The sequence below is a fragment of the Notamacropus eugenii genome, chromosome 3 (assembly GCF_028372415.1).
Source record: "Notamacropus eugenii isolate mMacEug1 chromosome 3, mMacEug1.pri_v2, whole genome shotgun sequence".
Taxonomy (NCBI): domain Eukaryota; kingdom Metazoa; phylum Chordata; class Mammalia; order Diprotodontia; family Macropodidae; genus Notamacropus; species Notamacropus eugenii.
In genome coordinates, this window is record NC_092874.1 from 95,148,826 (window position 1) to 95,173,494 (window position 24,669).

At 49.0% G+C, this 24,669-nt stretch overlaps 1 protein-coding gene across 7 annotated transcripts in view; it reads left to right on the plus strand.

Moving 5' to 3' along the window:
* The window catches only part of KCNH2 (potassium voltage-gated channel subfamily H member 2), a 54,684-nt gene that overhangs the window by 19,637 nt on the left and 10,378 nt on the right, over positions 1-24,669 (plus strand). For 3 of the 7 annotated variants that reach the window (XR_011976754.1, XM_072652233.1, XM_072652235.1), the window contains exons 3-10: positions 8,861-9,025; positions 10,323-10,760; positions 11,584-11,795; positions 17,313-17,348; positions 18,963-19,385; positions 20,335-20,722; positions 21,241-21,440; positions 23,628-23,880. Coding sequence is in view for 6 of the 7 variants with exons in the window: in XM_072652233.1 (XP_072508334.1) it covers positions 8,861-9,025; positions 10,323-10,760; positions 11,584-11,795; positions 17,313-17,348; positions 18,963-19,385; positions 20,335-20,722; positions 21,241-21,440; positions 23,628-23,880 (2,115 nt within the window). In the remaining variant the exon portion in view is untranslated. Of the gene's footprint in view, positions 1-6,030; positions 6,309-8,860; positions 9,026-10,322; positions 10,761-11,583; positions 11,796-13,741; positions 14,059-17,312; positions 17,349-18,962; positions 19,386-20,334; positions 20,723-21,240; positions 21,441-23,627; positions 23,881-24,669 lie in introns of those variants that run through there. The other 4 variants (XM_072652234.1, XM_072652236.1, XM_072652237.1 and 1 more) reach the window with 3 other exon arrangements.

Sequence of the window (24,669 nt, forward strand, 5' to 3'; positions counted from 1 at the left end):
GAGGACACAGCAGTTTTAGGAAGATTGCTTTGGCAGCGGTATGCAGAAAGGATTTCTGGGGGCAGGGAAGGGAGTCGGGAGACCAGTTAGCAACCATTGTTGTAATCCAGGTGTGAAGTGATAAAAGTCTATCCTAGAGTGGTATGAAAAATGGAAACAGAAAATGTGTTTGGGGGCTGAGGCTAGATGGAGAGATTAGTCTGTAGCAAGGCAAGAGTTCTTCATGAGCTAGTGTGATGGCAAATTCAGAGGTATATTGCAAGTTTAAAAGAGGTCTGGAAATTGAGGAGTGGGACGTTTATGGCCCTTAGGTTGCTATGTCCCTGTTGGCTCATCCTTGTCTGTCTCACTTTCTGCTCTCTTGACACCCCTCCATGTCTCTGACCTTACTCAGCAGTGGGGTGTAAGCTCTTGATACCATGGAAGACTATGATTGTCCCTCTGGCCCCTCCCTTCACATACTCCCAGAGCCTTGGGCCTCTCTGGTTCCCCACTAAGCCCTCAGATTCTCTACTTGCCCATATCCTAGAACTTTTCATATTCTTGCTGTCTATCTACTCATTGCTGACCTCGGGGGCCCAGAGCCTCTCTGACCTTCCTGTATCTCTCACCTCCTTCTCCACACTTGCCTCTGCTGTAAGTGGGATGTCAGCAACACTATGGCCCCAGACCAGAAGCTGCTGTTTCTGCTGCCTCTTCCTGTCGCCGCCACCAAGCTAAATATAACCTGACACTACACAGCCAGCCCTGAGCCGGAGACAGCATCTTTTGCTGGGGGCGGACAGGGACCGGGATTGAGCCCCTACTCTCCAGTCTCAGCCTGGCTCTAGAATTGTCCCCTGCAGGCACCACAGCAGGCCAAGGGGCAAGAACAGTGACCTTCCCTGGAGTCACCTTTTACCAGCAGGGATAGTACCTTTTTCTATTTATGTAGCAGCTGATGTTTTCCCAAGTATTTTCCTGGCTTTTATCTTATTAATTCTTCACAATGAACCGGTGGGGTAGATAGGGCAGGGATGATTTCTGTCCCTTCCCCCCTGCCTCTTACAAATAAGAAAACCACACCTTGGAGAGCAAGGTGAATAACTTGTCCAAGGTCACATAGCAAGTCAGTGTCAGAGCTGGGATTTGAACTCAGGTCTCTTGACTCCAACCTCATTGCTCTTCCCATCACATCATACTGCTTCCCCTGGAGGAAATTCAGTTCAGCCAGCATTAAGACCCAAATTGCTTCCCCCCTCCCTGCTCTATTCTCTTCTCAAGGTCACCCTTGCCATCTGCTCCTGCAAACCCTAGAATCATTACTGACCCTGCCCTCCCCTGGCTCTGAAAGGTTGTGGCATACATGTGCAGTACACTGGAGCATTGCTTGCTTACCTAAGAGTTGTCCCCAGCTGGGCAAGGCCAACTGATGCAGCAGGGCCTGGAGGCGCTGAAAGAGAATCAGGGTTTGGGGAAATGAGCAGCTGCAGGGTGGATGGCTGTGTGTGTGTGTTGGCATTAAACGAAAACGACAGATTATGTGCTGATGAATTAACACATAGTATTTGGGAGCCTGCAGCTCAGCCACTTTTCTGCAACTGGATTGTGTTTGCCAACTCCTACTGATTTCTCCTGTGTCTCCCCACTTCTCTTTAACCATCTCTTTTCTCTTTCTTGACCCCTTCCTCCTTGTCCCTGTCCCCACCCCCTACCCACCTCTGTCTCTTCTCTTACTGCTTCTGTTCTTATCCTATCCTTCCTTTGCCATTTTTGCTTAGCCCATACCTTCAGAGCCAGGGTTAGGGATTTATGTGGCTAAGGCAAGATTTGACAATTTTATCTTCCATGTATTACTGTCCACCAGAGGCTCTAAGCCTTCTTGGTGACATGTGAGATTTAAGATCACAAAATAAATACCTGTGTGCCATGGAGACTGGGATTTGTCTGGCATTAAAATATGTGCATTAACAAAATGGAATGTTAAAGAAGCAGTCTTGGTCTCCCTCAACTTCTACCTAAAACCAAAAATAACCCACTTCAAGTCATGCATGAGGCAGTTGCCTGCCTTGCTGCCCTCCAGTCCCAAGTGACCTCTCCATCCCTTTGCCTACATTTAATCCTCATTGTTGCCCCCATCTCAATATCAGTCCCCATCTTCTTCTCTACCTCTTGGGTGGTTTGAGGAAAGAGCCTTGGTCTTAGGAGTCAGAAGACTGAGGTTCAGGGTAAACAGCATCACAGGATTTAGCCCTGGAAAGGGCTCTTAGGGATCATCTTGTTCCACTTCCTTCTTTTGCTGCTAAGGAAATTGAGGCTTGTAGATGTGAAATGACTTGCCTAGGATCACATGGATCTCAAATTTGAACCTGCTACTGTTCCTTTGATCTTAGGCAGATTACTTTTCTGGGTCTCAGTTTCCTCATTTGCAAAAGTGGGCATCAGTGAGAGTAACGGGCTCATTGTTCTGTGGTCATTGAGGTTAATGGTCTCAGTGTCCAGAGGGCAGCGCATTATCCTCTCCACAGACTTGGGGTGAGGAAAGCCCTTTGTAAACTGTTGAATGCTATGTAAGTGAATTATTTTTGTGAATTTCTATTAATCCTAACCTTTGTTACCATCCCTTCTCTTTTCTTTTGCTTCTCTTTCAAGTCTCTACCTCTAACTCTGGAGTCCGCCTTCTGGGAAAGGATTCCTTCAGCTGTAGGACATGGTAGGGGGAGGGATAGATGTAAGGGCAGTTGGGCTGAGTGACCAAATTTGTTGAGGCTGTGAATTTGTAACTGAGGAAACCATGGCCAGAGGGTTCCTATCTGGGATGTGTATGTGTAAGGGTTTGAGAGGGGGAGGAGATCTGTTTCTAGAGCTGTGACCCTTTGCACTTTCTGTTGAGAACATATGGGGTTTTCTTATGTTTAGACACTGTCTGTCCCTTTGGTTTTGGGAAGAAAAATTTTCTGGATGTGAGGGGCTCTCATGGACCCTTTCTTAAAAGTGGGTCAGGTAGGTAGTATGGTAGATATTAGAACTGTGGAGCCCAGGCCCTTGGACACAATGTCTTATTTTTTACTTTGTTACCACCTACCCACCCTGTGGTAGAGAGGAGATAGGCAAGAATGCTTAATGTCCCCTGCTCTGGGGCATTCCAGGAACCAGATGGTACTGGATCCCACAGGTAGCTCTAGTTGGTGCTCAGCTGGCCACCAGAATGTCCCCTGAGCCAGTTCTCTTCTGGTGTCTGGGGTTGAGAACAGTTCAGTGGTAGCAGGGGGGCACATAGTCCCTGCGTCATCCTGATGTTTAGTCCTGGTCCTTGTCTAGTGTCCATTCCCTACCCCCCCTTCTCCCGAGAAGATCTCAAAATTGTTGGACTGAGGCTGCCATGGAGTGGTTCTCAGTGGTACTACAGCTCTGAGTTCTGGGGAGGTTCCAACCCCAGTGGCAGTGTGCCAGCCCAGGCCTTGCCAGGGCCTGATGCTCCTCTCCATTTATTGTGATCCCATACTCGACTCTGTTTCCTCCAGTTCCCAGGGGAGCCAGGCTGACTGGAGCCATATGGGCCTGGGGGATATGAGGAAGAAAAGGAGCAAGAATGAAGGCCTAGGAGAGATGGGATACAGGAGCTAGAACTTGGGGCATTGCTATGCCTTGTAACCACATACACATTCACACACGTTTAATTCAAATTTTTATTGCTGTATTTTTACATCATATTTGTTTCCCAATATGTTCCACTCCTCTCAGAGATCCATTTCTTGTAATAAAGAATTTTAAAAAGAGAAAAAAAAAAGCTCACCCAAACTAACCAACACATGAGCCAAGTTCAATACGCGGTGTTCCATACCCAAGGTTGTCCACTTCTGCACAGAAGAGACGGAGGTACATTCTCATTTATCTTCTTTAGGGCAAAGCTTTGGTCACAAAGCATTCAGTTTTGTTTTGTTTTGTCTTTTAGATTACACTGTTGTAGTCACTGTGTATATTGTTTTCTGGGTCCTTCTTGCTTCACTTTGTGTTGGTTCATAGAACCCTTCTTATGTTTTTCTGTATTTTTCATTCTCATAATTTCTTACAGCACAGTATAATATTCTATTACATTCAATGGACCATAATTTGTTTAACTTATTTCCTCCATTGATGAGCATCTGCTTTGCTCTTTGCTACTACAAAAAGTGCTGATAGAAATATTTTGGTGTATATGGAAACTTTCTTTTTATTGTTGCTCTCCTTTGCGGGGAGAGGGAGGGGGGGGTCTATGCTTGGATATTTTTACCACTTTCGTAGCATAGTTCCAAGTAACTTGCAACCATATTTTAAACCAGTACAAATCATTATTTTCATCACTAGCGTGTGTTCACTATTTTTCATATCTGGGCTGTACTTCCCTCTCATCTTTACTTCTCAGACTCCTTGACTTCTTTCAGTGTTCAGCTTGGGTGCCATGTCCTCCAGGAAGCCTTCCTGGATCCTCTTTCCTCAATTCTCCATGTATTCTATTTAGGTATAATGTGAGAGGGAGAGAGGCAGCCTGGTTGGATAGAGAGCCAGTCAGGAAATCTAGGGCTCATGTTTTGCTTTCAAAACAACATTGTATGACCATGACAAGTTGGAATTAGGATTAGCTCTCAAACAACTCTGATACCTTAAGGTATAGACAGGTTGCTGACCTGCATCAGTAGAGGGAATTTCCATGTTAGCAATTGCCTATACTGATTGGAAATTGTAAGGTGACAGATTTATGATTAATATAAGCAAAAAAAAAATTTTAAACAATTAGAATTGCCTCAAAGTATAATGGGATGATTAAAGCACTGTGTTTCTCATCACTGTAAGTCTTCAAACTTTTGGGGTTACTATTCCTGGTCAGACGCAGAATGGATTATATCATCTTTAGGATCCTTTCCAATTTTGAGATTCTGTTCTTACCCAACTGGCCCTTGGATGCTAAGCCAATTACCTCCACTGAACCATAGACACTGAATCCCTCACCTTTACCGGGTCTAACACTCTCACTTTCCCCTGGATCTTCAGCCCATAATCCTCATTGAATTCTTGTCACTGAGTTTATTACCCCCATTGACCTTCAGATACTTCCACTGACCCTGATGCCCTCAGCTCACTACCTCCAATGATGCCTCAATCATGAACTCCCTGACACTAATGAATGTCACCCATGTTTAATGCTTATCACCCCTACTGACATTGGGACCCATAGTCCATCACCTCTGCTGACTAGGGAACCCTTAACTCCTCTCCCCAAATGACATGAAAACACTGGATCCACCTTCAATGGCCCAAAGACCCTGAGCCCATCACCCCTTGTCCTCTGAGTCCATGATAATATCCAATAGTTATATAATGCTTTAAAGTTTGCAAGGTGCTTTACAGATATTATTTCATTGGATTCTCATAACAACCCTGTAAAGTAAATGGTATTATTATTCCCATTTGACAGATTAGGAAACTGAGGCTGAGAGAGATTAGGAGACTTGCCCAGTGTTGCACAGCTACTAAGTGTCTGAGTCAGGATTTGAACTTGAGTCTTCTGAGTCTAGGTCCAGCATTCAATCTACTATGTGACCTAGTTATGCCTTTAGCTATTAACTCTCACTGACCTCTTGACACTGAATCCACTACCCTCACTGACCCCATATAATAAATACATCATTTCCACTGATTCCCAAGACTATCAGCTTCTTACCTTTATTGATCTCTGGACCCTCAAGTCTGCCACTGAGCCCCAGATACTGAACTCATCAATCACACTGACTCCCAGTGAAACCATCACCTCCATTGATCCCTGGATTCTAAGTATGTCACCCTTAAAGACCTCCAAGATCCTTAGGTCTGCCCCTAGCCACCTCCAACCCCTGGATCTTCAGCTCACATCCATCACTGAGTCTTTGACATTGGGCACAGTTGAGTCCTCAGCCCATTCCTTCTTGAGACACTGAACCTATTACTCACATTGACTTACAGACACTGAGTCCACCCCCAGTGACACTCACTGAGCACATAGCTTTTCTTGACTTTTAGGTGACACATCTAGCTTCCCTGGTTTCCACCTCCCTCAATGCTCTCAGGCCTTGCCGTTGGGCATAGTTGGAAGTTGCCTGCAATGCCCAGATCTTGGCTGTCCCCATGACCCGCCTTTTTGTCTGGCAGCCATCCCTGCTGCTGCCCCCACTTGGGTCCCCAGGGGCCCTAGGCACACCCTTCCCCCTCCCACCTGCCCTAGCTTCAACTCGGAGACCTTGTTTGCAGAACGGCCTGTCTTGTCTGGCTCACAGATGGGAGGGAGCTGACTGTAGGCATTGGCACGGCCCCAGGTAGGTCTTAACTGATCCATTGTGGGGGGCTAGTGGTTGGGGGGCATCTTGGAGAAGCTGGGAAGAAAGAAGAGAAAAAATATAAGGACACCCCTTCTTTCCCTCCCTTCCCCCTGCTCTAAAGCAGCGGATTCTTCTTCCTCCCAGGCTCTATCTCCCTCGGCCATCAGGCACTGCTCCAGCTTACATTTTTGGAATAACCGGGACTTTGGACACATTCAGGAAATATTTTCCTTCAAATAATTCAGTCAAACTACCACGGTCAGGGGACCCTGGGGTGTAGGGGTAGGAAAGAAGCAAGGCTGGTTAGGGACAGTGACTCATGTTTGGGGTCCCTACTGCCATGAGGTTAGGGAGAACTGAGAGTGCCAGGACCTTGGGTGAGAGCTGTCTCAGGGGAAGTTCTCATTTCTAGGCTTTGGGTTCTCATATTGGAGTGCCTGGGGTGTGTGGAGTTCACGGGGTTTGGACCCCTACAATTGGGGTGGGGAGACATGATTTTTCTAGATAACCTATCAAACGGTTCTCAGTTCCAGGCTCAGAGGAATCTCTGAGACCAGGTTGCTAGGGTAATCAGTATCTATGATTTCAAGGGTCTCTAGAACCTGTGGGCTGGAGGTCCCCTGGGTCTCTGGCCATTCTGTTGGGCCACTGGCCAGGGCCAGTCCCCACTCCAGCTGCGGCTGGCCACAGCCATATTTGGGCATAAACTCCAAGCAGACTGTCGGAGTTCCAGGCAATCTCCTGGCCCAGCCCCCAGAGCCTCCCAACTCCACAGCTGTGCTTTAGGTCTGGTGGGGGCTAAGAAACCAGGGGATTTGGGACAGGAGAGACAGAAGCAGATAGAAGGCAGATGCATCCTGATATGTTACTCCTGGGGTGGCCCTCAAGGCCAGGGATACAGGGTGAGTGGGAGGTTTTTTGCGGGGGATGCTACCCTTAGCCGGACACTCCTTTGGCCCATCCTCCTTATCTTTAGCATCTTTCCTCTGCTCTCCACTCCCCAACTTGGCTTCAGTGGATCTCATTCCATAGGATTAACCCACAGCTGTCAGAAACCCCAATCTGATTAGTATCCTTATCCTCCTCCATTTCCTACCCCTTCCAACTTCAAAGGAGTAGGGTGGAGGAAACACTGCCCATTCCTATCTGGTCCCTTTACACTATCCTAAAATGAACTCTTCTCCCATCAGCCTCAAGGGTCCTCTGGTACCCTTGAGATAAGCAGTGCTGCTTAGCTCAGGGGCCTTTTAAACCAAAGCCTCTTGTGATCCCTCAACAGTGACTTGCTTAGGATGCTCAGCCTTTCCCATGTGATTTCAAAGGATTCTCACTTCAATCTTTTGTGAGTTTGGAGCCAAGACGCTGAAGTAAGGAAGTGGGGTACAGAGAGTGAAGATAAGAGCAGGAAGTTAGAGGGGGATCTGAATGTGGGGGAAAGGTGCATAGTACATAGTGGGGTCTCAGTGTCCACTGTCATCACTGCTACTCCTGTCCCTGCTACTGTCACCATCAATGCCACTTCCAACCATCACTACCAGTAGTGGTCACCATTATCATCACAATTGTACTACATCGTCTTTGCTATCATCAATATTAAGCTGTGGTCCAGCTCAGTGATTTCATTGGGATTTCTTGGAATAGAATATTCCCTCCACCCAAGCAGATCAGCAGCTCTCCTGCAATTTCAGGGTCTTAGAGTGTTGCCTGAAGCTCTGAGAGGGTTAGTGACTAGCCCAGTGTGACTTAGTGTCAGCGGAGGGTCTATATGGCCAGCTCTCTATGCATTATCCCACAATGCCCTTCACTGAGTTATCAATTAATATTGACCTCCAGGGTGCAAGATGCTCTACTAGATACTATAAGGGAGGACCAGTGGGAGACACCAGATGTGGGAATGTGATTGTTCCTGACAAGCCAGATTAACATGAAGTCAGGATAATGAAATAAGCCATTTTAGGGGCATGGAGTATGGAGAAAGCCCTAGTTATGGTTGGTAAATGTGAGGCGGTGTGTAATTTTCTCCTTTACCAGCTTTAGTTTACCTGTTGTAGGGGCTTCAATGACTGAACAGAGCTATTGAGCCTGAGCCTGAGTAAAATATAGAGATGGAGTAAGAGACCTCGATCAATCAATAAATATGTATTAAGTACCTACTATTTGCTAAGTGCTGGGAATACAGAAGAAGCAAAAGACTGTCCTCAAGGAGCTCACAGTATAAAGAGACATATAAACAAAGATACAGAAACACAGACAAAGCAAGGGAGGAATGAGAAAAAAGACAGATAATAGAGGACAAGAGTCAGACTGAACAGGAGAGAAATGGGCAGCAAAACTGACGAACCAAGAAGAGCGATGGACAGGAGGGAGGTAGAGAGACAGAAAAGGATGGACACTGGCTGGGACCTTTTCAGCTTTGGGGAATGTTTCTTGCTCCTCTTGGTGCTTAGCATAGGATGCTTAGATTCCTTAGCACAGGGTGCCAGTGATCATAGTCAGGGGATGGGGTTACTCAGCTGTGTCCTTGGTAATGCCCTGGGTCTGCCCCTCAGGCAGCTGCTTCCTGTGCCTGGTGGACGTAGTTCCTGTGAAGAACGAGGATGGGGCTGTCATCATGTTCATCCTCAACTTTGAAGTGGTGATGGAGACAGAGTTGGCGGGGTCCCTGGCCCGTGACACCAACCACCGTGGCCCTCCCACCAGTTGGCTGGCCCCAGGTAGGTGTTCATCATCTTCTTTGTCTACCTCCCTGGGCTGTCCTGGGTATCCACAGTGCACTGCCCACCCCCATGGAATGGCCTTCAGCATCTCCCACCCTGACGATCACAGTGGGAAGGAGAAGGTGCTTGGGGTGGGGGTAGGCCAGCATTTAGTGTAGATTTGGTATAGAATATGTGCCTTTTGGTTCAGGCACGTTTCCTCAGAAAGGGCACTGGATTGGGAGTCAGAGGACTTGGTTGAAATCTTAGCTCTGCCATTTTCTACTAGAGTAGCCTTGGGCGAGTTACTTAGCTCTTCTGGGCCTCGGTTTCTTCCTCTATAAAATGAAAGGAGTTCCACTAAGATGATCTCCCCAGCTTTAGATCCTCAGGGGCTAAGGCAGTTGGCAGATGGACTTGGTAGAGTCAGGGTGAGGAAGTTTCATGGAAGACCCTTTTGCCTGCTTGTGATGGGCCAGCTAGTGAGCTCTCTTTATTTGGGTTGGTATCTCTGTTTTTCCTTCCTGGGATATGCTTTTCCTTAAAGACTCCTAAGATTATCAGACCAGGAGTCAGGAGACCTGGGTTCTAGACCCAGCTCTGCCACTGACTGTAAGCGAGTCATTTCACTACCTTAGAGCTCAGCTTTCCCATCTAGGAAATGGGGACCATAAATGGAGATAATAACCTCTGTCCTGTCTGCCTCACAGAGGGTGTTGTGATGATCAAATGAGCTGCCTAATGGGAAAGTGTTTGGGGATTTATTGTTTATTTTTAGGAGGTCATACAAATACTCAAAGGATTTGGGATTTCATTGGCTTAGGGAACAGCCATTATGTGAAATCTGTCTGTTAAGGCAGATCACAACTGATCTGTAATTTAGGAGATGAATACCAGGGAATTATCTGAGTTCACATTTTTTGACAGATTAAGTGACCCATCCAGGTCTATGCAACTAGTAAGTGTCAGAAGTATCATTTGAACCCAAGACTTCTAGGCTCCAAGTTCAACACTGTCTACTCTGCTCGACTGACTTTTTATTTATTATTGTGCCGGGATCATTCTTCCTCTTTCCTACCTTCTCCTCTCCCCTTGCCTTGCAGCTTTGAGTGCCTTGGCTTCCCCTTTGGGTAAGGGTCAGATTAGATTTGTCCCTTAGGTGCCTTCTAACTCTGAAATTTTGTGGTTCCATGAGTAGCCTGAGGCAGCAGCTGGGACACTGTCTCCCTGACTGAGGTTGGCTGTGAAGGATGGGGCAGATGGGGGTCCTGTGGATACTGTGATTCTGACCATCTGCCTGTTTCACCCTCCGTAGGCCGTGGCCGGACCTTTCGATTGAAGCTTCCAGCACTTCTAGCCCTGACGGCTCGGGAACCATCCCTCCGGCCGGGTGGCCCAAGGGCTCCAGGGGCAGTGGTGGTGGATGTGGACCTGACTCCGGCCCCTCCTAGCAGCGAGTCTCTAGCCCTAGATGAGGTGACATCTTCATTAGATAACCATGTGTCGGGGCCTCCTGGCCTGGCCGAGGAGCGTCGGGCTCTGGTGGGGCCTGGCTCTCCTAGTAGCGTACCTCTTACACACTCCTCACCTCGGACCCGGAACCTCAACCCTGATGCCTCGGGCTCCAGCTGCAGTCTGGCCCGGACCCGCTCTCGTGAGAGCTGTGCTAGCGTCCGACGAGCATCTTCTGCCGATGACATTGAGGCCATGAGGGCAGGCACGATGCCCCCACCCCCCCGCCACGCCAGCACTGGTGAGGGGGCTGGCCGGGGTACCAAAGGCTGGGGTGGGGAATCCATCCCTAGGCTGGGAAAACAGGCAAAAAGGAACAGCTCCTATCAGGAGAGGGACTAGGATAATGAAAAGGATGATCTGGGGCTCGCTGCTGCTCAGGAGTAGAGAGCAGTGAAAAGTCTGGGAGCTCTGTGTGTCTGTGGCCACAGATGGGGTTCCTGCTTCCCTTTGTCCCAACCCCTTCTCCATCTGTTACCCAGCCTCCCCCTCATTCTTTCCATTCCTGTTCTCCTGTTTCCTCGGTCCCCACAGATTCCCTTTCTATGCCAGTGAGATGGGAAATCCCATTAACCACTTATTTAATCCCATTAAGTGTCCATTCATCCCATTAAATGTCCATCCCATTACATTCTCCAACTCAAAAGACCTTTCCTGGCATCTGGATCTCTAGAACTCGAATCTGAGGGGTGCAGCTGTTGTAGTGCTCTCCAGGTCCAGCTGCTGCCTACTTTTCATTGAGTGACCTGTCTTTTGGGTCCCTTACTCCGAACCCTTATCCTTGATCTCTTAGATCTACCTACCCCACTGATGTTCCTGATCTACTCATCCCCTTTTTACTGTTTGCCTGTCCACTGGTATTCCAAGTCAGCTGTTGCCCTCATGTGTTTAACATCCTAACTATCCTGCCATATTGCTGACCTAGTCATCCCTCTATGATCTGAACTCATCTATCCCTCCATGTTTCCAACTCAGTTGTTTCCCCTTGTTCCTGACCCCACTGTCTCCCATGCCCTTGCTGTCTGACCCCTTGACCGCTCTCTTCCTTCCCCTGCCCAACCCAGGGGCCATGCACCCCCTACGCAGCAGTCTCCTGAACTCCACCTCAGACTCAGACCTCGTCCGTTACCGCACCATCAGCAAGATTCCTCAGATCACCCTGAACTTCGTGGACTTGAAGGGTGATCCTTTCCTGGCCTCACCTACTAGTGACCGTGAGATCATTGCCCCAAAGATCAAGGAAAGGACCCATAACGTCACTGAGAAAGTCACCCAGGTAAGGGCTCATTTTCCTCCCTCCTCCTTGCTGAAGGGGTCTGGGCTCTTCACTGAGGCAGGATTCTGAACCTGGGGAAGATGTGTGACCACTGAGAGGCCTGGTTGAGAGGAGAAGATGGATGCGTGGCTAAAGAGTTGAGGCATGCCTTTCTAGACAAGTTATGTTGAGGAGTGAGTGGAGGTTCTTCTGGGAGAATGTCCTGGAGGAAAGAAGGCAGGAACTTGGAATTTGTCGCCTGAGACTGATCCATTAGGCACATTGGCAGGGATGGTCTGGGGCAAAAGGTCAGTCAGGGCTGGGAGAGGAAACGGCTTTAGGGGAATAATGAGAAAATCCAGTGGATTAGAGAGAATGTGAGGGAGGCCAGGGAAGGTTCCATATCTAAGGCCTGGCAGAGGAGTGAGAAGAAATGATCTTGTAGACCTAGTAGCCTGAGGAGTGGAGACATAAGGAAGTAGGAGAGGAAACATCCACGGGAGTTCTGGGGAGAGAAAAGCAGAATCCTGGGTGAGGCCAAGCAGGCGAGAGGAAAAGTCAGGATCCAGCCCCATCTTTGGGAGTGTGAGTGGAGATACCTCAGCGATCAATCAATGATCAACTGCAGCCTAGGGAAGCCTGCTGTAATCAAGGTGGGGAAGTGTGTGTATGACTGACTTTACTGGGCTAAAGGCAGGAGGAACTCCCTGAGGTCATGGGAACAGGGTGGACTGCCTCTTTTGTGCCCCATACTTGTGGGGATGCCTATGGAATGAATTGAGGAGAAATGAGAAAGGCATGAGTCCCCTTAAAAGGGGACAGGAAGGTCTTAAAGCAGGGTTCCTTCCTACTACCTGGGCAGTGCTAGTACCTATTTCCTAGTTGGGTTCAGGCTCTGAAGTTTCTAACTTACTGCCCATCTATCTGTCACCTACTTTCTATACTGCTACAGTCTCTCCCTGGCTCATACCCCACCCCATTCTCCCCTGCCCATAACTCCTTCATATCTAGGCCAGATGGACCATTTCAGCAGAGGGGAGAGGGGTTGGGGATAAGATGAGGGCAGGACCAGGAGCAGGAGTATCTGGGTGCCAGTCTTCCCCAGGCTGGGATCAGGCAACTTAGTGTCCCCTCTTTTTGCCCATGGGTTCCCTATAGCTCTTTGTTCCCTCCTGGGCATAGAGGGCATCTGAGGCTGGAGCAGCTCTCTTCTCCGTTGCATTGCCAGCGTCCCGCTCTGGGTCCTCCTCCTGACCGGGCCTTTGGGTCTCAGCCAGGGACAGCCCCCTCCCTCCCCCCATGGCTCTTTCCTCATGGCCTTCTTCCTCCTCCTTCTCCAATCTCACCTGGCTCTTTCCTCCCCCCATCCCACTTCTTTTCCCACCTCAAGTCCCAACCTTCTTTTCCCAAATTCCGCACTCCCTTCTGTGTATCTGCGTACATTATTATTTTTATGGGTGCCTATATGTCTGTGGGATGCATGCACGGGTGTGTGCAAATGTGTGTATGTCCATTTGTGTGTGTCACTGTGGGTGTCTCTGTCTCCTGCTCTGTGCTCAGGCCGGACTGGGGAGGAGGGGGTGTAGGGGAGACTATTAATCTGCGGTGACAGGCCGGGCAGGCAGCTGGGGGAGGGGATAGGGCTGCAGGAGCATCTGCAGCAAGAGCAGCTCAGCCGGAGAGCTGGGGCCTTGGGGGGGTAGAGGGAGGGGGTGGCTGTCAGGGCACATGGGGGCGGGAGGGGGCGGGTGTGAGGGGGAGCCCAACATAGCAGGGGGGAGGGGGGAGAGACTGAGGGAGGGGAGGAGGAGCCGGAGCAGAGGCTCCATCTGCTGCTGTTGGGCGGGCAGCGGGCGGAGTGCAGAGCCCTGGCAGCTAAGCCGGCACCGGGGGGCTGGGGCTCGGCGGGCACCGGATGGCATGAGCAGGGCTGACCACTGTTGCCTGTGTCTGCTGCCAGGGTGAGCCAGCTGTGGGGGACAAAGCCCAGATCCCCCTTAACCCCCTGGATCCATGCCAGGGACAGCTCCTGGAGCCAGCCTGCCAGCCCCTGGTGACCATCCCTTGCTGCCCCTAGCCCCACCTGACCCAGGGGTTCCTGAGGTGCCGTAGGGGAGCAAGCCCAGGGCTTTGGACTGGTGGGCTAGGGGGGAGTAGAGAACCCACCATGTCCACAGCCAGGAAGTTGAGTGGGGCAGGGGCAGAGGCCGGGGCTCTACTGCCCAGGCCCAGGAATGCCCGGGTGCGGCGTGCTGTGCGCATCTCCAGCCTCGTGGCCCAGGAGGTAGGTGACCCACACCTCTCCCTTCCCCTACACAGATGGGCACTGAGGCAGAGCATTAGGGACGCATGGGGCCAAGGTGGGATAAGAGAGCAGAGAGCCCAGTGGTGGTCCCAGGGAAAGAAAGAGAGGTACTGGGAAACTGAATGATGTGAGAGGACAGAGAAAATCAGATGGTTTAGAGGAGTGATAGTCTAGTCTTCCTCTCTTTTCAGTTCTTTGACTGGGGTTGTAGGCTTGTTCCGAGTCTCTTAATTCAAGGAATTCCCCCCTTACACAGAACCCCTGCCCACTGCCCCACCATGACTACCAATCTTCCAAGATGGAAGGAACCAGCGGGACTAAAGAGGGAGAAGGATGGGCCATATGTCTGTCACAGGGTCATCTCTCTCTGCCTTGGGACCCCAGCTGCCAAGAGAATCCAGATATGTTGTAGGAAGGGCCTCTGTGCTCTTCCCCAAGAAGCCAGTGTCTTCCCACTCCTACCTCAGAGTTGTGTATTTCAACAGATTTTCTGACTAAGTGTCTTTTGGCTCTTGTGGTCTAGGGACTATGGAGATGGGGAGAGGCAGGGGCCAGAGAGGTGAAAAGAGCTGGTTATCAAGAGATGGAGACAGATTCTAAACGACACTTGCTAGGCCCAGATACTGCCTCACTAAGGAAAGAGAGAGGAACAGCCCCGAACTGGAGCTCTTGCTTGACTGTATATGGGGAGGGTCTGATCCCAGGCAGGTCTGTGTTCTTCACTTTGCCTCAGGGAGGTTTGAGCAGTTTCCTGTGCCCTCGGTCTCTCCTAGCTCTATAGTAGAATGTATATCAGTGGGAATAGGCTTTGAGAATAGTAAGAGAGAGAGGTATACATGAGATAGTGTCTTAGGGGAATTGGGTGTTAGGAAAATGGCTTAGGGAGAATTGGGGAGGTTGGAGGGTGGGTCCTGTGTGCCTGGGGGCCAGAAGGTCAGGTGAATGAAAGAATCCTAATGGTACAGGGTCTTGACAGTTAGTAATGGAGCCCCTGGGTTAATTAGGCCCAAGGTACCTTCTCCAGTCATAGTTTCACTCCCTAGGATAGCAACAACAGCCACCAGGTCACCTCTGGCCAGGGCAGGCCCTTGGTGACCTGTTGCTCAGATAGCTGACCCTTTAGGGGTAGCCAGGAAAGGTGGCAAGAGCAGCTGTGACACTGTAGGGAGGGGCAGATGGCCTTGCCCTTCTCACACTCCTCAGTCCAAGTAGGGTTGGGGTGGGTGGGATAGAGAGATCCAAGACTGAACTGAAGGCCAGAACTCCAGCCAGCCTTGCACAGGGCCTCAGGCTTGAGATGCAAGATTGGGTTTTGCTTTCCTCTGAGCCAGGCAAGGATCCCTCCACATCACTATGTGGCTGAAATCCTCAGGGATTCTGAGTGGTGGAGACCCTTGGTTTCTTGACCGTGCCTTGGGTCCCCAATCTGCCTGCTTCTTGAACACTCTCTTGGGGGAGTGGGAGTGGGGAGCTTCCCTTCTCCACCTCCCCAGATCTCACATCATATGGATCCTGCACAGGAGCTGAGATCACTGAACCAGTGAGGTCTGGTGGGAAGAGCCCTGTTCTGGGAGCCAGGTGATCTGGAGTCTGTTCTCTGGTCTACTGTTACCTAATACAAAGGCTGTAAGCAAGCTGCCAGTTACCCGGGCTTCAATTTCCTGGTCTATAAAAACAAGCAGGTTGGGCTAGATCTGAGGTTCATAACCTTTTTCAGTGTCATGGATATCTGTGGCAGCTGGGTGAAACCCATGGACTCCTCAGAATCAGGTTTTTAAATGCTTAAAATAAAATGCAGATGGTACCATGGAAAGTACAATAAAATATAAAGGGAACCAAATCATATTGAAATACAGTTAGCAAAATGTCTTGTTAAAAACACAAGTTCACTCACCCTTGAAATCTATCCATAAACCCCTGGGCTAAATGATTTCCAAAGACCTTCCAGTTCTTAACCATTCACAGTTCTGGGATGGTCAAAGCGTGGTAGTGAGACAGGAAGATCTGGGAAGGATAATAATGGTGAATAACATGTTGCATTTTGGGGCCAATTTATTGCTTTTCAGTACATCCTACCATATTCACTTGTTTTGGGTAGGTGAGGCAGCCTACTCTGTGTTTGTTTGACAGAGTCAGAAAGTCTTGGGAAAGTGAAATGAATTGCCATAGGTCACACATGTGTAGGTAACTGATCTCAGCCTCAGGCCCAAGTTTTTTGGTCCAGGGATCTTTCCAACACAGTTGGCTGTCTACTGTGTGTCTTGGGTGAGTGTATGTTTATATTATGGCGGCAAGAGTGAGAGTAATGGACAAGCTGGTAGGAATGATGATTACTGTAAGGATATAATGAAGGGCCACTGTGAATGAAGTCAAAGTGGAGAGGTCAGGGCTCCTTGTGAGTGTCATGTCCTACAGTATCTGTGGTAGGAGGGCCAGGGTAGTCAATCACAGGAATCTTAGTCTAGGTGCTTACACTGACCCCTTGCTTTCCTCGTTTCTTGCCACAGGGGACCTGGTCAGTTCTCTCTTATTCTATAAATTAGGCATCTTAACCTTTTTGTGAGTGTCATGGACCCTTTTGGCATCCTAGAAAAGCCTATGGACCCTTCTCAACATTGTTTCTAAATGCATAAATTTTTTGAAACTAGTATTATAAAGAAATCAAACCAGTGAAAATGAAGATGTCATTTTTTTTCCCATTCAAGTTCACAACCCCACTGAAATCTAGTGGTGGACTCCTTGGAGGTCTATGAGTCCCAGATTAAGAAGCTTACTACAACTCTCCTTTCATCTGATTGCCCTCAGACCCCATTTTCCTGAGAACCTTCCTCTTTTGGGTATCCTGGCCCCCTGACTATGACGCTTACACTGTCTATGGAGGGAGCGGGGTGACTGAGAGCATGAAGTTGGAAGGAAGTAGGGAAGTCTGTAACTCTAGAGAATGCTTGGATCTTTGAATCCTTGTCTATATTCCCATGACACTGTCTGGCAGTCCCAGGGAGTTTAACATCTCTTCTTTCAAGTCCTCTCAATTGTCTGTCCCCTTCCTGTTTCCCCTGCTTTCCCAACCCCTGCCCAAGGAAACCTGACTTAGGCTAAGAGCTATTCCTACAGCTGCTTTCTTTCGGCTTCTGGAAATATGGAAAAATGATGTTCTTTAATTAACTGGAGGAGGCTGGAGACTCAGGATGCTGGGAAGGACTGAAGCCTGTCTCCCCATCTTTCCTTTTTAGGCAATAGACTCAAGCTGGCTTGCTGGTTGGTATCTTGTAAGTAACTCTGCCCCAGATATATAGGCCCATCTTCCTTTTTTAGGTTTGCTACACTGCCCTCATCTCTAATTTGGGGAGGTCTCAGGGGGTCCAGTGAGTGTGGGCCTAGTCTTCTGAGTCACTATGTAGCCTTAAGTGTGTGGCCTGGCTGGGCCCTACCTCCTCCCCTCTCCCACTCCTTCATCTTCCTGCCCCCACCTGTGAGGAGTGACCAGGAAAACTGAGGAGCAAGGGGATGGGAACCAAGATAGAGAGACTAGGGGTAAACAGGATACTCTGATGTCAGAATCTTGGAGTGATTAAATGTTGGGTGAATCCAATACTAGGGGCATTGTAGTGTGTTGGAAAACTGAGGGAGATGTGTGGGTAAGTGAAGGGTGGGGCAGGGTTCATGGAACCACCACCTTCATAGTTTTGCATTGCCTTCCTTCCCCCAACCCCAGAGAGGTGAAGGAGCAGGGCAAGCTTGGTCTGTGGCCCTAGATGGGCGGGTGGGGGGGTGGTGGGGGTGGATGGCTCTGCCACAGCTCTGTGGAGGTTTGCCTGATCTTTCTCAGTGCCTGTCCTGGACTTCATTCCCTGTCTCTTACCTTGCCCCTCACCTTGCATAGTCCTCTATTATAGAAACTCTTCTCTGAATTTCTTCTCTGAAGGCATACAAATGTGTATGTTTGTGTGTATACAGTATGTGTGTGTGTGTGTGTGTGTGTGTGTGTCTGTGTGTGTGTGTCTGTGTGTATCCTTGGATGGAAGACATACAGGGAACTGACCTTTTCCTCAGGAATGTGCCTCTCTGCCAGGTCATAGGATCTATGCCCACATCTTCTATCTGAGCATATAGAGGGATCATGATTAATGCTTATAATGGTACCTTCACTTTCTCTGGACTGGGGCTAGTCTGTGCCTGTGGCTTCAATTTCTTAGGTTAGCAGAGCGGGGTTGGCTAACTGGGGTGACTGGAGTGCTTAGATTCCTAATTTGAAGGGGACCTAGCAGATATCAGCAGTGTCGACATGGGCCTCCAATTCTGGGCCCTACAAGACTGGACTTGATGGGATCCAGGCTGGTGCTTGGTTCTAGGTGCGTATTATTCTTGCCAGCCAATCCAATGGAACTTCAGTGTTTTGAAGTTGAGAATGTCATCTTTGGGGTTACCCTGTAGCCAGAGATGGTGTGGTATAGTGGAAGGAGCATTGGATTGGGGGTCAGAGGGCCTGAGTACAGATCCTGCTCTGGGCTCTATCCCCTTTTGTGCCCTCAGCCTCGCTAATTCCCCTTGCTGAGCCTCTGTTTCCTCATTTGTAAAATGGTAGATTTATATGAACCTATAACTTGGTGACCTGTGTAGCCCTTGTATCATTCTTGGGAGGAGTCCCTGGGATGCACTGCGCTGAATGATGGGAACTGTAGACCTCATACTATATGACATTCAAAGAACTAGGTGAGACTTTCTGACCTTCCTGGCCAGCTGGCACCTTCCCATTTCTACTGAATCTCCTCACTCATTCTCCATTTCTGGAGGTCCTACCCCTTGGGACTCCTCTGGTACTCCTGCCTCTGGGACCTTGTTCCTTCATACCCACATTCCTCTCTTTTCTTTCTTTCTCCCAGGTCCTGTCCCTGGGTGCAGATGTGTTGCCTGAGTACAAGCTGCAGGCACCGAGGATTCACCGCTGGACCATTTTGCACTATAGTCCTTTCAAGGCTGTGTGGGACTGGCTCATTCTCCTGCTGGTCATCTACACTGCTGTCTTCACCCCGTACTCAGCGGCCTTCCTGCTGAGTGAGGAGACCCCACCAGCCCCTGACTGTGGCTATGCCTGTCAGCCCTTGGCGGTGGTGGACCTCATCGTGGACATCATGTTCATTGTGGATATCCTTATCAACTTCCGAACCACCTATGTCAACGCCAATGAGGAGGTGGTCAGCCACCCTGGCCGAATTGCTGTCCACTACTTTAAGGGCTGGTTCCTCATCGACATGGTAGCAGCCATCCCCTTTGACCTACTCATCTTTGGCTCCGGCTCTGAGGAGGTGGGGACAGGGAGAGTGGGAGGGAGGGAGGGAGGGAGAGGAATGGAAGGATAGAGGGAGAAAAGGGTGAAAGAAGTGGGATGTAAGGAAAAAGGCATGCGTTGAGAGGATAGAGGTAGAAAAGGAGTAAGTGAGGGATGGAGGGAAAGGAGAGAAGGATAAAGAGAAATGAAGAGAGAAAGATAAATATAGGGATATAGAAATAGAATGATGAAAAGAGGGTCAGAAAGAGGGAGAGAAAGATGAGAGAGGCAGGATAGGGGAAGCATATATGGAGAGAAATCATGGAGAGGAAGAGAGGGAGAAAGGGATGAAGGAAAAAGAGGGATAAAGAGAGAGGGAAGGATGAGGAGGATTAAGAGAGAAATGGAGAAAACCATGAAGGGAGGAAAGGAGAAAGAAATGGAAAGAGAAAGGGAAATTTGAAGGGAGGAATGGAGAGATGATGAGATGGAAAGAGGGAAAGAACAGAGAAAAATTGAGTGAGTAGAGGGAGAAAGAAATGGAGGAAAAAGGAAGGAGAAAGTAGAGAGAGAGAAACGGTGGAGGAAATAGAAAGGAGAGGGATGGAGGAGTAGGAAAGAGGGGTCATGGAGGGAGGAAAAGAGGTAGGGATAGATAAGAGGAAAGAGAGATAGAAGGAGAGAGGGATGAGGAAACAGGGGAGGGAAGGTAAGATTTGGAGGATGGAAACAAAGAGAATGAAATGAGAATGCTCTGGGGTTTATATTCTGGTTGCCTCCTAACCCTTCTAGCATGGTCTCCCCTTAGGACCTTGGTGCCCTCATCAGTCCACAACACCCCAGGCCCTTTAGCCAACAGCAGTGATGCCCTATTCCAGGGTGTCTCATTCCCCTCCCCAACCCCGGGCCTCATCCTTATCTTCCTTCCCCTTCGTCCTGGGCCTCTGGAGCTAACCCTGCCCTTTCCCCCGGCCTGGTGCCCGCAGCTGATCGGGCTGCTGAAGACAGCGAGGCTGCTGCGTCTGGTGCGGGTGGCGAGGAAGCTGGACCGCTACTCAGAGTATGGGGCTGCCGTGCTCTTTCTGCTTATGTGCACCTTTGCCCTCATCGCACACTGGCTGGCCTGCATCTGGTATGCTATCGGCAACATGGAGCAGCCATTCATGGACTCGCGCATCGGCTGGCTGCACAACCTGGGCGACCAGATCGGGAAGCCTTATAATGGCAGTGGCTCAGGGGGCCCTTCCATCAAGGACAAGTATGTCACTGCCCTCTACTTCACCTTCAGCAGTCTGACCAGTGTGGGTTTTGGCAATGTCTCCCCCAACACCAATTCTGAGAAGATCTTCTCCATATGCGTCATGCTAATTGGCTGTGAGTGCCAGCCTTGGGGACAGAGGAAGAGGGAGTAATGGGAGAAAGGAGGCAGGTTCAGGAATGGGCAGTGGGGTTGGGGCTTGGGGTGGACAGTTGTGGGAATTGTTTAGAGATGAGGGAAAGGTGACTAGAGCCATTTTCTGAGGATGGGTTTTGAGGGAAGAGAAGGTGGTTTAGGAACAGAAATGGGAAACTGTAGAGGGCCAGCTGGGCTGAGTTTACATAGGGCTTAGAAGTGAGAGGGCTTGGCTCTGTTGAACAGAGGAAGAAAGAGAAAAGGCAATGAATGATTTGGGAAGGCAGAAAAGCTGGTCTATGCAGGGCAGAGCCTGGAGGAGTCTTGGTGTTCAGGGTCAGGTGTTTGGGGGGAGGAGAGAGAGAGAGAGAGAGAGAGAGACAGAGACAGAGACAGAGACAGAGACAGAGACAGAGACAGAGAGACAGAGACAGACAGGGTTCTCACTGACAAAGGAAGTTTCCTTGTTGACTGATGCTCTTACTCCTCTGTCCCCCAGCTCTGATGTATGCCAGCATCTTTGGCAATGTGTCAGCCATCATACAGCGATTATACTCAGGCACTGCCCGATACCACACCCAGATGCTTCGAGTGCGTGAGTTCATCCGCTTTCACCAGATCCCCAACCCCCTACGACAGCGCCTGGAGGAGTACTTCCAACATGCATGGTCCTATACCAATGGCATTGACATGAATGCGGTGAGGAGGACAGGGGAGATACCCATGGCTCAGGGGAATGGGTCTCTGGAGATATCAAAAATGAGAAGGATGTGGGTCAGAAGCAGATGGTTGACTTGTAGGGATCAGAGGTAGAGAAGCACTTGGAGGGGTGCTTAGGGAGATCTTAGACCAGAAAGGTGGGAATTAGAAGAGACACAAGGGGTAGGAAGTCTAGGGAGGCCAGGATTTGGAGCCCAATGGCTTGATATCCTTCATTCTATCTAGTGCATCATGAATATGGCTCAGGAGGAAGAGTTATGGAGGATAGAGATCTAGAGATAGAAATTTGCCAAGTATTTGTTAAATGTTTTCTGTATACCAGACACCATGGTCAGCAATTTTGATGCAAAGACAAAAATGAAATAGTCCTTGCCTTTCAGCAGCTTAAATTCCACTGGGATTCTACTTTGTTTCTACTAAGAAACAAAGATATAGGCAGAAAATCTTAGTAGTGTGAGCTCTGACCTCTGTCTTGTCATCTAGAGGGGTCTTGAAGCCTTTCCCAACCCTAAGCCTTGGACAGAGCCCATGGTTGGTGGTCCTTATCAACCCTGAAGAGCATGGCTAAACCAGAGGCCCTTATGCTGTTTTCTTAGCTCCTCATAGAACAGAAGTGTGGCCCTTTCCCCTGAGGCTCCAGAAGCTTATCCTAAGATGAACTTAGTTTTTCCTTTCACCTCTTCCTTCTATACCCTGACCTTTGGCCCCTGTCCCTCTCTTGCTTCTTTCCCAGTTCTATGGCCTCAGATATCTCAGACTTTTTCTTTTTGCCTTATTCCCCATTTCTAGCCCCATAGGCTGCCACTCAAGAGTCTGTGAAATTTTCAACCTTATGTTTTCCCTGTTTTTGGCTTGGTTAGCCTGGTGGAAATTCCAGGTTCCTTGGGTTTTGGCTGCATCCTATCATGCTTAGGCCTTCCCTTTTCCAAGGGAGTCTTTTCTTCACAGGTGGAAGTCTAGGGGGTCATTGACTTAAACTCATGCAGAATCTTGGAAGGGGAGGTCAGTGGCAGGACATAATTGGGATTAGATTTTCATTAGAGGGTGACTGTTCGTTTAGATGGTGTCCTGGGGGGGCATCTATATTTTTGACACTGTTTCAGGCTGGACCCTGGTTTGGGGAAATAGCAGCTATGATGACTCTGGGATGTTGGCCTTTTTGCCCAGTATGCCACGGGAATGTGCTCAGCTTATGTTGTGGAGGTTGAGTAACCCAAAGAGGGAGGAGTAGGAGAGTGACAGGAGAGGAAGGGAACATGCAGACCATCACATTGCACCATAAACTACAGTCAGCTTAGGATAGATATGTGGCCTAAATATAAAAGGTCACACCATTAAAAAATTAGAAGGGAACAGGATGAGGTCCTTTCACAATTATGGCTGGGGGGGGGAGGGGCGGGGATTCTCAATGGAACAAGGATTAGAGGAGGTCACCAAAGATAAAATAGATAATTTCTTTTACATAAATTGGAAAAGTTTTTCATGAATAAAATCAATGCAGCTGAGATAAGAAGAGAAGGTATTGATTGGGGAAAAAAAAATCTTTGCATCAAAAGTCTCTTACATATAAATATATAATGTATATAAATATAAGGAATTAACACAGATGAAGTTGAGGGGAAAGTAGCTATAAATATGAAAATGGAACTTGAATGGAGCTGTCCCTAAGAATTTGAAAAGATGGCACTTGGGAGACTTGTTCTGCTTGACTCCAGAAGACAGAATCTTAGTTCTTAGTAGTGAGCAAAAGTTGCAAAGAGGCAGATTTTGACTCAGTGTAAGGAAAAACTTCTTCACAGTGAGAGCAATCCAAAAGCCTCTGAGGTTCCTTTCAGCTCTAGCTCTGTGATTCAGTAAAAGTGTAATAGTTTGTCTCATGAGAGAATGGGTTCCCTGTCCCTGAAGTGTTCAGGTAGTGGCTTTTCAGAGGTGTGTAGGGGAAATTCTTGTTCATATGCAGGCTGATATAGATGTCCTGATTTCAACTCTGATGACCTGTGATTCTGTGAAAGGGGTGTTCGATTAGAAGGACTGGAGGTGGGAGTCTGAGGACGGGGGCTGGTTGAGAGCTGTGAGGGAAGGGCTAACCTAGGGAGTGGGGAAAGAGCCTCTCTGGAGGTTGTACCCTGGCTGAGGTACTCCCTCCCCTCCCCCATCCGACCCCAGGTGCTGAAGGGCTTCCCTGAGTGTCTCCAAGCCGACATCTGCTTGCATCTGAATCGTTCCTTGCTACAGCACTGCAAGCCTTTTCGAGGGGCCACCAAAGGCTGCCTTCGGGCACTGGCCATGAAATTCAAGACCACTCACGCTCCCCCTGGGGACACACTTGTACATGCCGGGGACCTGCTAACCGCTCTCTACTTTATTTCCCGAGGCTCCATTGAGATCCTGCGTGGTGACGTGGTTGTGGCCATCCTGGGTATGGGTCTGGAGGGAGGGGGATGGTCTGGGGAAAGAATATGATAGGAGGGTGGAGAAGGGAAGAAATCTCATCATCTGCACCAGGGGTGGAAGCTAGGAAGTAGATTTGGAGCTGGAATGCAGTCTGGATTCCTGGGGCCTTGGTCCATCATGAAGAATGATTCCCATCAGTGAGCTCTAGCATCATGCCAGCACCAGACCAAGCTTGGGGGGACTCTGTCCTCACCAGAGCATCCTGGGGTTGGCTTCTGTGCATGGACCTACTCTGGTTCTCCTCATTCCCTTTGACTAGTATGTGAGTAGTCAGTTTGTGACCCACTGGGTGGTGAGTAGAGTTTAGCAGTATCTTGAGGCCATAGATTGTCCAGGGCTTTGCCCTGCTTTGGGAACTGGATTTCAGAGGCTACTTCAAGAAAACAGCCATCAACAATTGGATCTGATACTTGGCAGTGAAAAAGATCTGAAACTCATCTATCACCCTATCTTCCTCCAGTCATCAAGTCTTGAATTTGAGTCACTTCTTCAGGTTCCAGTTCTGACACCTTACTAGCTGTGTGATCTTGGGCAATTATAATCACAACTTACTTTTTCCATAGAATCATAGATTTATAGATCAAACGTACTTTAGACGTCATCAGGTCCAAACCCTCTCCTAATGCAGATGAGGAAACTGAGACCAAGAATGGTTAAATGATTTTCTCAATGTCACACAACTAGCTGAACTTGAATTTTCTTAATTCTATCTACTGTGCCATGTGAATTCCTGCAAAATACTTTCTTCTTGTAA